An 18,492-nucleotide genomic window follows, 5' to 3' on the forward strand; every position below is an offset into this window, starting at 1 on the left:
AGAATCTGCAGAAGTCCTTGTAAAGTAATGCCAAATAAAGATGAAAACTCATACACAGGTTTAATACACAAAAAGGCAAACACACAGGTGCCAGAGGGCAGTACACATAAGAGGGGCATATTGCAGGATCCGGTTACGCTCAATTAGCAACGGGTTATTGTCTTGCCACTTCACTTGACTGCACGAACCAAGCTCACCTAATCTAAGAAGTCAGCTAATCTTCATCAGACAGGTCTACCCACTTGGGCAGCATTAAAGCCCATTTAGACTCAGGCAAAATCTTTCTTTTTACATTAGGCCAGCCAATCAACTGTTTAATAAATCTGTCATTATTCTGACGAGGCCTCGCTGCATCTTTCATCTACCCATCACAATTTCACTGGTGTTCACCACAAGATTTATGGCATGGTGCTTGTGCTACAACGTAATTGCCTATATCTCAGACTGGGACTTGAACATTCTGTCGGTTTATTGACAATTTTGGATGTTTTGGTGGAATGATGGATTTACTTTGGTGTCCTCTGAAGACCTTTGGCACAGATTTGACACAACAGAAATACAGTAGTCCCAAAAAGTACTTGGACACTTTAACCACACTTAAATGTATGAATTTCATTGCATAACAAATATCAAACCACATGGCATTTATTTTTATGAAAATAAGCACACCTTTAAAACAAAATGTTTCACAAAAAGACATTTGTTAGGTCTTAAATTATAACACAACAGATATACGGTTTCAAATTAGACAAAAAAAGAATTTGGACACTTTGTGGTTGTTTAAAGTTAGCAGAACATGTATATAGTTAATGTACATACACCTGTCGTTAGTCTGAGCTTCCAATAAAGAAGCTCAGACTAACGACAGGATACATCCAATAAAAATTGCCTTGGCACCAGTTGATCAAAAGTAATTGCAAAAATGACTTAGAAAAGTGTGATTAGTTCTGAGAAAAGAATAATTTGTTTGCAGATGCTACTTTGTTTGATATTGTGTATGTAATGTAATGACATTCAGACATATTTAAGTGTCGCTTAAAGGTGCAAAAAAGTTTTACACATTAACAAATGAATTGGCACATGAATGTTTTTGTGAAGAGTGATCTGAATGGTGTACACTCACATGAGATGAAGACTGTTCTCATAATAGTTTTCTATAAAAAGTGTTGTTATTATTTATGGTGCAGGTTACCCCTTCAATGTGTTTCGCCATGTTGAACGGACATGACCCGCAGTGTTTCACTAAACGTTGAAGAAGAGAATCTTCGCGCTCATCGGCTGCCGCCTATGTAGATACACTTGGCTATGCTTAGAACAGTGTTGTATGGTGAAGCGAAGAGCAAAAAGAATACAATGGGACAGATTTATTATCGTGTTTTAGTAGCGAAGACAACAGGAGATTCAGTAGCTGTCCAAAGGTCCAAAGCAAGAAGTCAAAGACCGGCAAAGGCAAAAATCTAGAGTAAACATCGGTACGGCATACACAAATTGGAAAGATTTGATAACGGAGAAAAACCTGAGTAGATATACAATGCTGTTTTTTTTTTTTTTTCTCCCAATGTTGGAATGCCCAATTCCCACTACTTTAGTAGGTCCTCGTGGTGGCGCAGTTACTCACCTCAATCCGGGTGTGTCATGGTTTTATGTGTTTTGTTCTTGTTTTCATGTCTTTTATTTTAAAGTTTAGTTCCTTTTCCTGTTCATGTCATGTGGTTTCATGTCATGTGATTTCCTGTTTCCTCATGTGTTCCTGGTCATGTGATATCCTGTTCTCCTCCATGTTCATGTTCATGTGTCTTGTTTTCATTGGTTCATTGTCTTGTTATCTCTTTATTAGTTCTGTCTGTTCATTGGCTGTCTTGTTACACTTGGCCATGTATTTATACCCTCATGTTTGCCATTGTTCAGTGTCAGGTATTGTTTGTGTAATGTCATGTTATTGTTTATGCCAAGTTCATAGTCTAGTCATGTTAAGTCAAGTTCATGTTCATGTTTATGTTTTGTTCAAGTCAAGTTTAGTCAAGTTCATGTTTTTGTTCACGTTTGGAGTTATGTTTTTTTTTGGATATCACGTTTGTAAATAAAACTGCACTTGGGTTCATCACACATCATCGTCTTCATCATTGCCAGCAACAGCGTTACAGGGTGGTGGAGGACAAATCTTAGTTTCCTCTGCTTCTGAGACCGTCAATCTGTGCATCTTATCACGTGGCTCACTGTGCATGACACCATGGAGACTCCCAGCATGTGGAGGCTCATGTTAAACTCCACGATCCATGCACAACTCACTACGTGCCCCACCGAGAGCGAACCACATTATAGCGACCATGAGGAGGTTACCCCATGTGATGTTACCCTCCCTAGCAACCAGGCCAATTTGGTTGCATAGGAGACCTGGGTGGAGTCACTCAGCACGCCCTGGATTCGAGCTTGTGACCCCAGGTGTGGTAGTCATCATCTTTACTCGCTGAGCTACCCAGGCCCCCCAAGTAAGACATTATTAATTGTTTAGACCACTCTCTAAAATAGTATCAGTGGAATTCACAGAAAACTCATACAAGTTTCCCTCGATCTTTTTAAAATTATGTGTGTAGTCAACGTATGTTAGTAATGGACAGTTTTCAGCAGTGTTTACAAACGCAACTGGAAAGCAACATGTAATTGATTTTCTTTGTTATCACAGCTATAGTAAGGGGGGCCCATCTACCTCCACCTCTGTGAAACGGCATACGTCTTCATTCGTTAATTAGCTTGGCACAGCGATTGACGTTGGTTTGCTTGGAAACAAAACGAGTTCTTCAAATACAGTATGCATGGACATGTTAAATTTGATCATCAAAAACAATTCTAATCTTTCCTTTACCATAACATTCTGAATCGCTAGATAATTGGGGTTTATTTCACGCTAAGCAGTTCTTTAATAAAGGTAATAACTGTCTTTAGAAATAACGTGAAAGGTAGGGAGTCTCCAAAGATTATTAATATGAGGGACAATAATAATCTGTCCTTAACCATAGAAGTCTGTTTACTTGAATTCTGACGTTTGTTTTTAGGCAAAGCAATTATATTATAGTAGTAATAAATAACTTTAGAAATTACCTTAAACTCCGAAATTATCCAGATGCAAATGATATTCCAAAGCTGGCGGGTGCAGCAGAGATGATCATGCTTATCCACATCGATAGATGGCAGTACAGCATCTAACACCACTGTCACATTGGTATTTAAAGTACATGAAGAAGAGCAATGCTAACGCTAGCTAGAGAACTACTGAATGCCCCTTTAAGTGTCCAAATATTTTTTGGTGCCACTGTACATACAATAAACAAACCACCTTATGTTTCCCTTGACTAAACCTGGTGCTTTAGAACCGTTAGTGAATTTTTAATTGTCAAGAAGAGAATCAACATCAGATCTCGACTGATTCAGCATTACCCGAGAGAGCAGCGCATCAACAGTCTGATATGCAAATACCCCTCATTTGACAAAGAGCAAATTCCTTTGTCAACAAGCTGATGAGACATTATCTCCATAGACACATGCCACCCGACGTGTCTCAGACACTTTGTTTTTCTGCCAGTGCTTTTTGAGAAAGCCTCGCAAATTTTGATGGACTCCTCGAAAAGAGAAAAGGACGATTGAGGAACAGCAGGGCTTTTCATGATGCGTCCATCATTGTGACAGCTTTGAACATTAGTCGAATACAAGCTCAGACCAGTGCAGTGATCACTGTGATGCTCTTTGATAAACATCAACACAAACAACAAGAACCTTTGATGGTAGAAGATATTTTAGGGAAATACAATATTAGTCGCTATTTTTTTTTTTTTTTTATAATTTATTTTTGAAGAGCCAGTTGAGCCAAATACAGGTTTAATTTTTGGGTTTTGTTTCTTTTGTATTGTGCACAACATACTGGTGAGTCAATGATAGAAAAATAAAAAATTTTGGTGAACTATTCCTTTAAATAAATTTTTTTTGTGTGTGCAACTTAGATTGCCTTGAAGTTGCTTTTGTCTTCTGTTCCCCCTCTGTCTTTTTTCATATACATCCCATCTCTGCACTCTGCATTCTCATTTCCCTCCCTTAAACATTATTAAAGAGGTCGTGGCCTTTAAAAGAGCCATCTAATCCATTTTACCAAATGCTCGGCAAAATGCTCTGCTCGGCATCAATGATGTCGAATAGACATTCTGATGCTGAGAGCAGGCTATTGGGCCAGTAGAGGTCACACCGTATAATTATTCTCTTCCATGAGGGTCAGAAATGGCCCGACATTGGCGTTTGATGCTTAAATGATTACAATCAAGCTTTTATACAGCAGGGCCACCCCGCTTTTCCCACACACATAAGCAAACCCATCAGCTCCTCTAGAGCAGGTTCATTAGTCAGGACAGCCCACACAAATGCACAGTTAAGACAAGAAAATGTTAAACACAAGCCGTGATTAGCTTGATTTTAACAAAGAGGATGTTGAACTAGTTTTAGCTCTGTTTTTAAATCTGAAAACCATAAACTAAAAGACAAACTTTCATATACTGGTGTACATCATATTAGATACTAAAGGTGTAAGTCAACATGAAATCAAAAAGACCCTATTTACTTTAAAGGTGCACTCAGTAGTTTATATATATATATATATATATATATATATATATATATATATATATATATATATATGTGTGTGTGTGTGTGTGTGTGTGTGTGTGTATATGTTGTTTTGGACTTAAACTAACATCTAGTACAGGGGTCGGCAACCTTTTTGTCATGGAGTGCCATTTTTATTTTCCTGGTCAATGGCTGAAATGTAGAAATTGTCTATTCACAGTCAGTCATGATTAAATTAATCTACTAGTGAAAGTGTCCAATAACATGGTGGTTACTGTGATTAAGCGAGTAGTATTCAGCTGGTTATGTGATCCTAACATGTCAGCCCCCATGAGGGGACCCTCTCCATGTAGAATAAAACAGATTTTATAAGGTTACTAACATGACTGGAGTCTTCATCTCATGTGAATGGTCATGATTTTATAAATATGTTTCAAAATTGCAGTTCATTTCTTAAGGAGTACAACTTTTTTAATGAGGAAAACATTTATTAGTGCACCTTATTACATATTTCTGGTCTTATTGTGTATGATATAGCGTCGAAGTCATTCCAAAGAAGAAGAAAAAAAATGCTTGTCTTCGTAATCTCTCATCTATATGTAATAACTTGCTCCACTGAAACGGCTTTCTTTTTCAGCCGATGTCATGAAGTTGTCATTATATTACAACTCCTCCACTCCAGCCACCTAGTATGGAAACCCACGTTTCACAATCCAATCAAACCACAGTGAAATTATAAAAATAAAAAAATCTCACTTAATAGCCTGTTTCACTTTGAAATACATCACATTAGGGAAGTAAAATGGATTGCCAAAGTAGTTTCGTTTTGGTTTTAATCACTCACTCCGCATTGAAAATTACGTTCCAGTTTGGAGTTTCCCATTAGTACTTGTAAGTTGAATATGAATCTGCTCACCTGACTGGTGGTCACACCTTCAGCTTGGTTAACAGGGATTGGGGTTACTGCCACAGTGGCATGTTTGTGTGGTCTTGAGACTCTAATCAGCTGTTAGCCACAGATCAACCCTGGGGGGACAGCTAATCGTTAGCCTGTCGTCCGCTCGGGCCTCATCAGCCAGCCTCAGAAGTCCCAGTTCCTGGTGATGAGCCTGGGTTGCACTGCTCAGAGACCTCCCAGGAGATGCACAGAAGGCCAGGGCCTGAGTGGCAGGGTAGAGAGGTCACTAGTACAGGTCACTGTCCTTGTCGAAGTGTCTGGAGAACTCGAACCAAATTGGGCCACGCATGCTCAAGGACTGCAGTTTCGGCCTGTACACCATAGACAGTGGTCTCTCAGAGGGTTCAGTGTACCTCAGTTCTAGTCTTCACTCATTTGAAGAAACCATGCCATTGCGTCCCAAAGTTTTGTGGCTTTTAGTCCATGTCTATCCACTATATGCTAGTGTACTCCTAAACATTGGCAAAATTCACATATAGATTTACGTATTTAAACCTCCCTTTCAATCCCATCCCATAACACTACCTGCATCTGAATAGCAGGTAGCAAATCAAGGTTCATGGCTGTGACGTAAGCCTATTTAAAAAAAAAAAAAAAAGTACAAGCACATCAATATTTCCTGCTCAAACTACCTGATTTAATTGGAATGTCAAAACAGGAAAAAAAAATTGCACTCGCCAAGCCATTTCATGGGCAAGTATTTAAGGCGAGTCAGCTCACTCTGCGTCCATCTTGATTTTCTATCTAGATGATAGGCATACAAGTACAGCTCCTACCTATTTGAACTGAAAGACCGAATTCTCCAAAATTGTCAAGATGCATTTTGATAATATCTTTTAAATTAGCAATAAATTTGGACATTAATTGTATCATAAATTTAGCCTCTTAAGCTCAAATCATGCTAGCAAAACTAATGCACATGTGCATTCTAGAGTAAACAAACAAAGATAATGCCTATATCAAAAAGGTGATTGGCTCTTTTTACTGAAAGGTGGGACTTCCATTCTTACAGCCATGATGGCTGTAAAGTCCTATGAGTGGTCTCCTCCTCCATTATACAGTCTCTGCATTCCATTTTTTGAGCTTCCGCATTCAGTTCCATTCTATTCCATTCTGTTCTGTCCTATAATGTCTTGTTCTTATCTCTCTATCTATAGACCTCCCTTCTTGATTAATTTCCTCTCTCTCTTTTTCACTCACTCTTTCTAGTGCTCTCACGGCCACTCAGCTCCAGCATGTTATTTCACAGAAGAGGAATGTTACTACTCTAGTTAACACAGACCTCAGAGGCAAATAGCTGATGAAGCCATACATCATTAAGTCCACTGACTTGGAAGCCATCTTTTCTTTAACAAGATGGGTCTCAATAGACATATTTATCATTACTGTCACACCTGAGGAAAAGTAGAAAGAGTGAGTGAGAGAGAGACAGAGTCAGCGAGGTATAAATGGGGGAACGTCAAAGAAAGAAAAGAAAGAGAGTCTGGGAGAACGAAGAGGCATTGTTAATTAATGCTACTGTAGGTATCAACAACTACCTCATGATGCGATACATGTGTCACAATTCAATACATCATAATAGCATGATAGAATCACAAATGAAACCTATTCTTTCATTAGCTGAACTTTAGGAAATATGAATGCACATCATATCATGTCAATGCGAGGATCTAAATTATTGAAACAATATTGTGAGGGAAAAGAATCACAATATATTGATACAGTGGGGTCCAGAAGTCTGAGACCACTAGTGAAAATTCCTGCATTTTGCATTCTTCTTAGCTAATACCTTTTTTTGTGTGTGTTAAAAAATTATATTGTCAGCATAGCAATCTGAGTGAAAATCCATGCTATTCCAGTATGATTTGAGAATGTTTCAAAGAGCATCTTGTGTGCTTCAGTGGTTGCAAGGAAATCTGACCTTTTGTACAAAGGTGTTAACTTGGTAAATGTTACAGATTTGCTTATTCGATTAGTGACTTAGTGATTAGGTCATAATATTAAATATTTCTTATTCATTTTACATCATAAAGCTTCTGTTTGTTACATTTTTTAAAATCCCAAAACTTTGTTTATTTCCAGGTTTATATTAGATTTTGAATTCCAAATCCATGTGGACTCCCAAAGTGGACCCAATTGTATGTACCTGCACAGCCCTATAGTTAATTGTGAAAACACATAAAAATGGTTGAAAATGGTCATACCTGACAAACTCTTTATATCAGGCACATTTACTTTTTTCCCCTCCACTTGATGGAAAATACTAAAAAGCAATTAAAGCAATCTGAAGTTGACCTCATCAGGGAGGAGAGATTGAACGGGGAGGGCAAGGGGGGATGCATCAAGCTAAGGGTAATGTAGGTGTTCGGAACATGTGGTGATCGGTAATGACTGCACACGCAGAAAGACGGAGGGCAGAACAAGGGCATTTATTACTGCTACCTCTGATGGGCTGACTGCAATATCCTCGTCATAATTGGCACACAGATGTCACAAACGCTGTTGACATTTCACCAAGCAGAAACAATTTGGGCGTTGTGAAACAGGGCGGCGACAAGGCTAAGAGGGAACAGAAAACACGGGCTGTAAATAAACATAGAAAGATCCTATTAGCCTAGAGAGAGAGAGAGAGGGAGACAGAAAACGAAAGGACGAGCGAGATGGAGGTGCTCAGAAGAGGAGGTGGAGAGGGGCAGCATGTCACAGAAGAGAGACACTAATGGATTCTTAGCAAGAATGTGTCATTTAAACAGGACGTTTTTATTGGAGTGAATGACACCATTACATTAAGCACACCTCTGCTTTGTGTTAATCTCCATGTCAGCAAGCGCGATTAATGGATATTACTTGTTGATACTTGCTCCAAACTAATGGCTGTGCCTTCCTGCTTGACATTGCCATGTGTAACGAATAGAACGTTTTTCATGTTTTTTTTTTGTTTTGTTTTGTTTTTTTGTGAGGGAGGGAGGAAGAAAGAAGAGAGCCGTTTACGAAGTATTCTCTCGCTCACTCATTATATTCAAGAATGATGGAAAGGGTAATAGTTCTTAGATGAGTTCTAAACTTTTTGAAACACGGTTTAAAAGTAGGGTGCAAATTATGAGGAGTAATCTTAAAAAGTAAGGGTGGGGGGGGAATCAATAAAAGGACTTTTTGTCCTTTTCCATTGTCTTCAGAAAATGTAATTGTTTTATTTTTTAAAAATAATAATAATAATAATAATAATAATAAGTTGATGTTTAGCTACAGTAACTGTGCAGAGATGAAAATTTAGGTAAACCCTTATAAAATGTCCACCACCCTGAAAGTCATTGCGTAATTCACTCACTGTTTTAAAGTTCCTAATTGGTGATAGATTGGGACTTTTAAGGGGGTTGTATATCTCTGTGTTGTTTGCTGAAAAATTGCATTTTACATACAGCCTCCATCATAGACTTTCAATCCGAGTTAAAATTGTGATGATGGACTCTTAGGCACCAGCAGGCACACTCAAACACTTTCTTTTCTCAGTCCTCCATAAGATAAATCAGGGAGAGAGGGATTGGGTTGGGAACAATGGCCATCCACACCAGTAAACATAAGCACTCGCTGGCACGCCGACCTTGTCGAACTCTCACTGCGAGCAAGATAAGCAGCCCTCGGGACAACTCGACACACTAAATGCACTCTCACTCTCGTTCCCTTGCTCCGCTGTTCTTTTTGTCTTTCTCTTCTGCCTGACCAACATAATCTTCTTTCCAAAAGGTCAAGTGAGACAGTGGCCCGTTGGGCAGCGCTAAAGCAGTGGAGTCTGCGCTCCGTCTATGGGGTTTATTTATGAAACCACTGCAGGTGAAAAAGATGCTGTGTACTCTTATGATACACTCTATAGATACTCTATCCAAGCCATGTGTCCTCAGGACAAGACACATACTAATATTGAGGGGGTGGGATATGGAGAGTTAGCAATAGCATGTCTTCATCGGTCTATGGGGAGGACTACAACGTTCGGTAATAATGAGTACTTCTTTTTACCTCTCGTGTTACGGTTGTTTCTTTAACTATTGGCACTTTTGGCCTTGTGGATTTATAGAAAACTCATTAAAACAGTTCAGTTTTCACACTCACACTAGTTAAATATATGTTCTAACAATGTCCAACAGTGGACATAACATGCATCACAGCAGAATTCTGTCTTTTTATAATTTGTCTGAACCAACAAATGTCATTTCCACCACATCTCAAATTATATATTTTCATTGATAAAATTTGTTCATGTATACACACAAATTACACACAATTTAATAGTGTTTGTACTTTTTTCATAATTTGACGAAATTAAATTGTGATGCACAATAAAAAAATTGTAGCTTTTTACCTTGATTTTCCAGTTTTTTTTTTTGTTTGTTTTTTGTTTTTTTAACACATCACGTCTCATATTTCATCTCAAGAATGCTCTTTACTGACATTTGTCATTTCACTCATTAAATATTGAAATGGTTAATGTTGATTTCACTCTTTGTTAAGATTATCAGATTTAAAATTCTAATATTTTAATTATCTTTTAAGATTAAAAGTCTGGGTTAGGAAGATGGGTAAAACAATAAAATATATAAAATAATGTCTATATTTCCTCCTTGTTCATTGTTGCACAGAAACACAAACATATGAATTCATATTTACATGTATTATACAAATTATTTTGGAAATATATGTAAAAATAATTAAAAGTCAGTAACTGTAATCTTATTACAATTTTGTTTTTTAATCTAATGTGTTACACTACTTTTTTACTTTTGAATATTAGATTATAGTACCTAATAATTTTGTAATCAGATTACATCCAACACTGCATAAAAGTGCATGTAGTTAACAAAACATCCTTAAATTAACTGCCTTTTTCCTTGTTTTGCCCATGCAGGTTTTGTGTTGGAGACAAGTTCTTCCTGAAGAACAACATGATCTTGTGCCAGACAGACTACGAGGAAGGGCTGATGAAGGAGGGCTATGCGCCGCAAGTCCGCTGACCCCGCTTCGACCCTGGCATATGAGGGGAGAGAGCTGAGAGAGGACCTGAAGGGGACATGCAATCAGACACAAAAAGCACTAGTGTCCTCTCCAGCCCCTGTCCCCAATCACATTGTATATATGAAGACCCTGATAAGGGATGATACTGTACAGATTAGACATAGAGATGTTTTTTTGTGGGAGAAAGTTTAGGAGCCCTCGAAAAAGTGGTCACGGACCTTGACTGTGGTCTTAATGACGCTGCCTGATGGCCTTATGAAGACCCAACTTTTGTGAACATACACACACACACACACAGACAAATACAGCCCTACTCCAAAACCCCTGTCCAAATCACAATGATGCCATTTCAACTTCCTATACAGGGTGAGGACCGCAGAGTTTATAAAAAGATAGAAATCAATCTAGATATTTAATGGTGAAAAGGCATGAACAAGTTTGTAAGGAGAAAGGGAGCCATGTCAATGCAAGATCTCAGGTTGAATGGGGTTCCTCATTTTCTTTCTATCACTATTTTCCATACTTTTTTCCTTTCTCAGAACAGCCAGAGCCAGCCATCCTTACACTTTAATTTTTAAGGCAGTGTTCAGCTCTCCAGACTTAACTCTTACCACATTTATGGAAAACCTGGAAATATCAGGGAATTTTAAAGTGTGTTTTCCAGGCCTGGAAAAGTCATGGAAATGTCTCTGTTAATATAGATTTTAATAGTTATTCACAGTTCTAAATTATTTATTTGGCTAGAAATTGATCTATTCGAGTCTAATGTCTTTGGAAACACTTAATAATAATGTTGTGTTTCATAACATTAGCTAACAACATTTGTTAACATTAATAACAATGAAATACTTTTATGGCAGTTGAATACATTGACATTAGTTAATGCAATATGAACATGAATTAACAACGAACAATTGTATTTTCATAAATTAACTTACCAAGATTAACAGGTGCTGAAAAAAAAAAAATTGTTCATCGTTAGTTCATGATACATTACCTAATGCATTAACTAATCTTTACAAATAGAACCTTATTGTTAAGTGCTACCAAATATTTTGTATTATTATTATTATCTACTAATCACAAATGATTGGAAAATTAATGGTAAAATATGGCATATCATTGGTCAAAAGGTGTGGGAACCCAGTTTCTGACCGGAACATCATCAACATCTAGTGATGTGATTTCATTAGTGAAATTGTTCAAACTTTGCAAAACTTTATCACCCTGTTTTATACCTAAAAGACCCTAGGGATCAAAAGAGAACACTAAAACATTTGGGTTTGGCACATATGTGACAGGGTTTGGTGGGCTTGAAAAACAAGGGGGGTTGTTACTTTCTTCACTGTATTTATTTAATAGGCTTTTTGCATTGCGCGTAATTCCAAGGCTCTATCCCTCACATGTTTATACCTAAATTTAATCACTGCTCAGTCACCAACCATCTTCTCTCCAGATGTGACGAGTGTCAGTTTCTGAATGTCGTATTTTTTGTGCGGCTCATGTTGATCAGCTTGCATAATCCTCTTTAAAACACAGTCAGGTTGCATAAACTGTAGGCAACAACAGAACACCTGAATGCCTGATCTTTTCCAGGTTTTGTTTACAAGGTGACACTCAAGCGCAAGAAAATCACCACTGTAACCTAATACATTGAGGCGTTATTCCTTGATAATCCTTTTATTTGCTGTGTTTACCCTTTTGAAACTGAGGGCATAGCCTAGAGAAAATATGAGGACAAACTTAATTTGTAAATGTTGGTTGTACATATAAAAAAACAAAAAAAAAAAAAAAATCCTTTTTGCTTGCTATTGTATATGGATTTTCTTTTTATGTGTTATCCAGCATGAGATGTTTATTTTTAGGACTGTAAATACTGTACTGTAATCATTTTAAGGACAAATGTAATACAGTTTTATTGTGTTAGAACTGTGTGGTGACTTTTGTTTTGTTTTGTTTTGTTCCCCCCCACAAAAAGAGGGTATAGCAGTGGTTCTCGATTGGTGGGCCGTGACCTAAAACTGGTCACAGGTCTGTTCTAAAAAAAAAAAAAAATGCTAAATGCAAAATTATAAAATGCTTTAATGATATAATCGTTCGTAGTGTTATAATCAAATGGTAAATTAAATAGTTTATAAAAATTTTAAAAGCAAGAAGCAAGCACTTCCTATATCTTTTGTTGGTGATATCAAAGGCCGTGCATTCTTCTGCCACTAGACAAATTTGAAAGATGCCATGGATAGGTTGTGTGACACTATTCCAATCAAAAGAAACCAGACATTTAGTCCGAGTGTGCTTGCAATAAGGATATACATGGTTAGTGACAACCACAATGTGTTTTGTTCATAAAATGATTGGCTTAATAAATTCATAAAATAATAATAATTTTCAATATTTAAGAACATTTTTGTTTACTTTTATATGATAAGCCACTTGGGTCACCACTTGAAGATTGCCAATGTAAAATTTTGAAACCATTTCTACGACGGAGTGTTTACTGAAGCAATTTGGGTTAAGTGCCTCGCTCAAGGGCAGCACTGTAGATGCCGGGCAGCCAGTGGTGAACCTTACGGTCTCCACTCCATTAGCCCATCCACCAGACCATACTGTACTTCCGGCTCCATGATTGATCATAAATGCAATTTGTCATTTTGTCAGCCATTTTCAAAAAATTCCCACCCCTTTAGTCTACAGGTAGGGAAAAAGGGCAAGAGGGAAAGAAATAGATCTACGAGTCCTGCTGAGAAATACTGAGTGTTTAAGTGTTTGTTTCAGGAGCTCTTAAAGGAATATTCAGGATTCAAAACAAGTTAAGCTCAAAACAGCATTTGTGGCATAATGTTGATTACCACAAAATTAATTTAGAACCTCATTTTCTTTAAGAAAGCAAAAATTGAGGCTGCAGTAAGGTACAGGGCGAAGGGAAAAATATCAGTGAATAACTACTTAAATGTAAAAAATGTAAAGACTTTAACAACTTAAAGTCTGTTCCTCAAACAACGGCTTCAGAAAACTTAGAATACTGTATATCTCAGATGCCATGATGACATAATTTGTGGTGCTATTCTGCCTTCTTGGAGCTTAGCAGTAAAAATCATCCTCCACTTTCATTGTATACAGAAAACAGTGTCACAAACATTCAATGTCCCCTTTTAAGTAGAATGAATAAAAGAAAGTCATCCCTTTAACATTTACACGTTCATGGAAAATAAAATCTCTTATGGTACATATGAACGACTAAAGCATGGAATATCTCTTACCAATAAACCTAAACACGGACCTCCACTCTCTCACTTAGGCCCCCACTCAAACCATTTAAAACCTTTTGTAGCTTGCTTTGCAAACAAAGCCAGAATATTGCTTGAATATCCTCATCACCTGTACAACTGAAACATTGAGATTAAAGTTCTCCCTGTAATTAAGAAGGCTGTTTAAAATGGCCTGTGAAGTTTGACAACAGCAGCACTCACATCACATTACAGCCTATAATTAGCAGACCAATTAAACTAATTGAATTTCTTTAGCCTGAAACACAGAAGGAAAAATGTCTTTGATTAGACTCAAGCTGTTAAATCCTTAGATAAAAAGCAGAAACTGCTCTGAAACCTCAATAGATAACAATCCAGTCTGGAACAGGAGAATCTACTTCACTAATTTACAGTAATTATCTCATATATTGAGGTGTTTGAAGAAAGATATGATGAAATCACACTGTTAGCTGTAACACCTTTTTCCTGGATTTAGAGTGATGTGACTGTGAAATAATATTCACTCTGCCATTTCCTGATTACTGAAAGATAATTTAGAATAGTCTCACAGGAACTGTTTGGGGGAAATGATGCATACATGCAATTAAAAAACATATTTTGAAAGTGTAGGAAAATTTTTTTGGAAAAAATGTTGAATGTAAAATAGCTCAGTTGTTTCTCCTAGACAGCAATGAGATTAAATGGAGAACAAAATCCCAAGTCTCCCCCTCAGAAATCCCTATAATCTCATGTGTCTCTTAAAGTTTCAGGGTTTACATTTTTGATAAGCGTGCAGGGGACCTAGGATCACAGTCTGACGTACTGTATATAATATGACAAATTATAAAATATATATAAAAATATAATTATATTAATGGTAAGAAATCAAAATATATAAACCATAAGTCATAATATAATTAAAAAATATATATATTATATTAATATAAATAAATAAACACTTATTATTATTTTACTGTTATAATAAACAGCAAATTCTGAACATGACAGTCAGTCTGTTTTTCTTTTACCCACAATAATTGTGAAAATTCTTGTTTTTCTCTCCAATATCTCTCCAATCCTTCCAGCATTAAAAATCAATTTAACTCAAAATTCAATGCCCAAGTTTATTGAATATCAGGTTTGTCTCTTGAGGGGAAAAAATCTCAATAATCTCACACATGTCTCCTCTAGAGTTTCAGAGGAGATCTCAATGTTGTCTCCATCTCAGATTTGCCAAGGCATTCAATCAAAAGTCAGAGATCTCAATATGAACTCAGACATTTCTCATCAATATTTCCAAGTACACATTATCTGAGCTATGCCATTAACTGTAATCGTATAGTTCTATACACATACTGTGTGTCATTCTTGTCTTTTTGTTTCTCTTATAAGGCATTTTAGGAAAAACATCCAAGACAAAGTTGATAATTTAACAAAACATGTCTGACACCAACATTAATTCTCCTAAGCCATGAAAGAGCATCAACTGGCCAATAAAATGTATAACTTGTATATTGAAAAGACCTCATAGGAATGCACGGTGTACAACCTACTGTTATAAAAACTCAAAGGAGATTCCACAGCACTAAATTCTAGTCTTTATTCTCCTAAAAAGTCCTTCATCAGCTCTTTTAATGCTTAGAGACCTGATCTTAAGATCACTCTCTGAAAGCATAGCACAAACTGTGCCTTATTTAACACACTGTTATTGTTTTATCAGTGCTTTTCACAAGGGTGTTTGTTAAAGGTCTGTGCAATTGGACTAAAGAAAACTTAAAATTAAAAGCAAGTGTCTTTTATAAAATAGTCATTAGGGGTATTTAGAAAGAGGATAAGCTGCCAGGCCGCTCTCCCCCACACACACCGCAGCAGACCGCCGATTTTTAAGCGCCCGCTCTGCTCGCACGGCTCTTCTCGTTTGGCAAACGGCTCCAGGGGCGAAAATAATGATCTGCGTAGACATGCCAATGCTATCTGGACCAGATAATGCTGTCTTAATGACTCCTTATCCTTCGGTCTCTTCGTAGAGATGGGTGCCACGGCAAATATATTTTCCCGTCGTTGGGTCATTAGTTCTTTTTTGCAGCGATAATGGACTTAAGAATTTTGGGTAGAAATCGAGTTTGTGCTACCCAGTGGAAAACAGCCCACAGAGTGATTACTCAGCAGCCGGTAAGGAACTCAAGGATCTGTTTTCCATTCCAGATTAGAAGATCATTAGCTGGTATTGGCAAAACACAATTTTATCTTCAACAAAAAAACACTGATCATGCCAGTGTATACAGGGACTGGACATGACCAGTGGGGCGGGGGTTGGGGGGTAATGGTCAAAAGTAGTTGTGTATTCTCACAAAATAAAAATCTTGCACGCAACAAACAAATCATAAATATTTCATTTTATTATAGTACATGATTTGCCAGTGACTTTCACATCAAAACTCAGGATAGTCGCTAGCGAAGGGCTAAGGACTGTGTGTTCTTATGGTGCCAGTAGCCAATCAGCGTTGTCATGATGTAATTTACCTGTGGCTACAGAGTGATTAGTCACATGACATTTATAGCTCAGATGACTGGCAAAAAAAAACCTAGATGCGGAGTGCCCATGAGCAAAGATGGTAAATTTCAAATCACTTACCTTATGCACTAGCCAAACTGCCATTGAGATTAATGGGAATGCTAACTCTATAGCTTTCTCCAGGTATTACAGACCTCCCTGTTTCTACCCTGCAAGTCCTTGGAAATGAACCTGAATTATAAATCTCCCTAAATCAAACATCATATTTACTAATCTAGCTTGAGCAAGCCTCGTAGATTAGATTAGAGGAGCCATTTGTGGGGACTTTTGCCACGATACATTGATTCAGTTATCACTGCTTATGCCATTACCATCATCATTAACACAACAAACTACACATGGTACAAGATTAAAGACCTTTCAGGGGCCGTAATTAAGATGCACACACCATGAAAACTCCACACCTAACCTCACACACACACACACACCACACACGCCTCGCCACCCAGGAGCATCACTTTTTTTCTAGAGGGGGCACCAGTGGCAATCCTGGCTCCCTTAGTGCCCTAGGCAAAATAAGTAAAAAAAAAAAAAAATACTTTTTCACAAGATCTCCTAATAAATGTAAGTATCATATATATATATATATATATATATATATATATATATATATATATATATATATATATATATATATATATAGTATACTGTATGTACTTTATATATATGGAGGACAAACATGCAAAAATAAATAAATACACAAATACACATATAAATATGTAAATAAATCCATATATTTGTGCATAAATAAATATATAAATAAAAATAATTACATAAATACATGCATAAATAAATAAATAAATGCACCCATTAATGCTAAATAATGCAGTATAAAACGGCTGAGGAAATGCAAAAATGTTAAAGGAAATGTAAAATTGAAAGTTGATTTTTAATTCTATATTTCTTTAATCATTCTTTTATTTCTGTATTTATTTTTCCTTCGTGCAATGTGCTAATGAGATTAAGTCAATCAAACATCAGTAGGCGGACTTTATGACACCATTGGCTGATCATTGTAAAAGTGCTTCACTTAACTATAACATTAATAAGGACAATTTTCACAATCAATAAATTAATAAAAGTAAAGGATCTTGCTTTTATGATTTTCCAAACTATTCGCTGCCTCGCGGAGCAACTCTGCTATCGACTTTCTCTTCACCATGGTGAAACTGCAAACTCCCACCAAAAACCATTTCACCTGGTATCGATAGTTTGACTGTGATGCCTGAACAGCTGTTGACATCCTCTCATTAGCATGTTGTGCAAAGGAAAAGTAAATACACAACAGCAAACAGAAATAAATGTATGATTAAATAAATCTAGAAATGTGGAATAAAAATCAACTTTCAGTTTTGCATTTCCTGTAACAGTTTGCATTTCCCCAACCATTCATTTATGTTTTATATTGTATTATTTTTGCATTGATTAGTGCATTTATTTATTTATTTGTATATCTCCTAGCACATTTAATTATTTATATATTTATTTATGCATGAATATGCAGATTTATTTATTTATTTGTGTTTGTATTTATTTTTTGTTTTTGCAGGTTTCGTCCTCAATATATATACAGCACTATACCGTATATGATATGATATATATATATATATCAACTCAAGTCAAATTTTTATTTGTATAGCGCTTTCACAACACACATCGTTTCAAAGTAGCTTTACAGGAAATCATTCATTAACAAAAGATTTAACTGAAATATCTATAAAGTCTTAGAGTGATCATTGTGTAGTTTGATTAAATATGATTGTAAATTGTGTATAAAAATTAAATAATTAAATAATAATTGTATTTAGAACCCCTGTGAGCAAGCTGAAGGTGACTGTGGCAAGGAACACAAAACTCCATAAGATGTTGGTTAATGGAGAAAAAAAAACTTGGAAGAAACCAGGCTCACTGTGGGGGCCAGTTCCCCTCTGGCTAAACAACATGAAATTAATGCCAGTATTACTTATTTATGTGCAGTGCAAGTCATGGTTTTAAATTTGTAAATTAAGCATTAAGGTCCATTGTTTAAATTTATTTTTTTTTAATTTAAAAAATGATTTTGTTTGAACTTTAAGATTAATGACTAATGTCTTTTT

At 36.4% G+C, this 18,492-nt stretch overlaps 1 protein-coding gene across 4 annotated transcripts in view; it reads left to right on the forward strand.

The window, feature by feature from the left end:
- LOC127436554 (LIM domain only protein 3) overlaps nucleotides 1–12,502 on the forward strand; it is a 57,093-nt gene extending 44,591 nt beyond the window's left edge. For all 4 annotated transcript variants that reach the window (XM_051690822.1, XM_051690823.1, XM_051690820.1 and 1 more), the window contains exon 4: nucleotides 10,467–12,502. In XM_051690822.1, the coding sequence (XP_051546782.1) occupies nucleotides 10,467–10,572 (106 nt within the window). In that variant the 3' untranslated portion in view covers nucleotides 10,573–12,502. The remainder of the gene's footprint in view (nucleotides 1–10,466) is intronic.
- The last annotated feature ends 5,990 nt before the right edge of the window (nucleotides 12,503–18,492 follow it).

The sequence above is a fragment of the Myxocyprinus asiaticus genome, chromosome 47 (genome assembly GCF_019703515.2).
Source record: "Myxocyprinus asiaticus isolate MX2 ecotype Aquarium Trade chromosome 47, UBuf_Myxa_2, whole genome shotgun sequence".
Classification (NCBI taxonomy): domain Eukaryota; kingdom Metazoa; phylum Chordata; class Actinopteri; order Cypriniformes; family Catostomidae; genus Myxocyprinus; species Myxocyprinus asiaticus.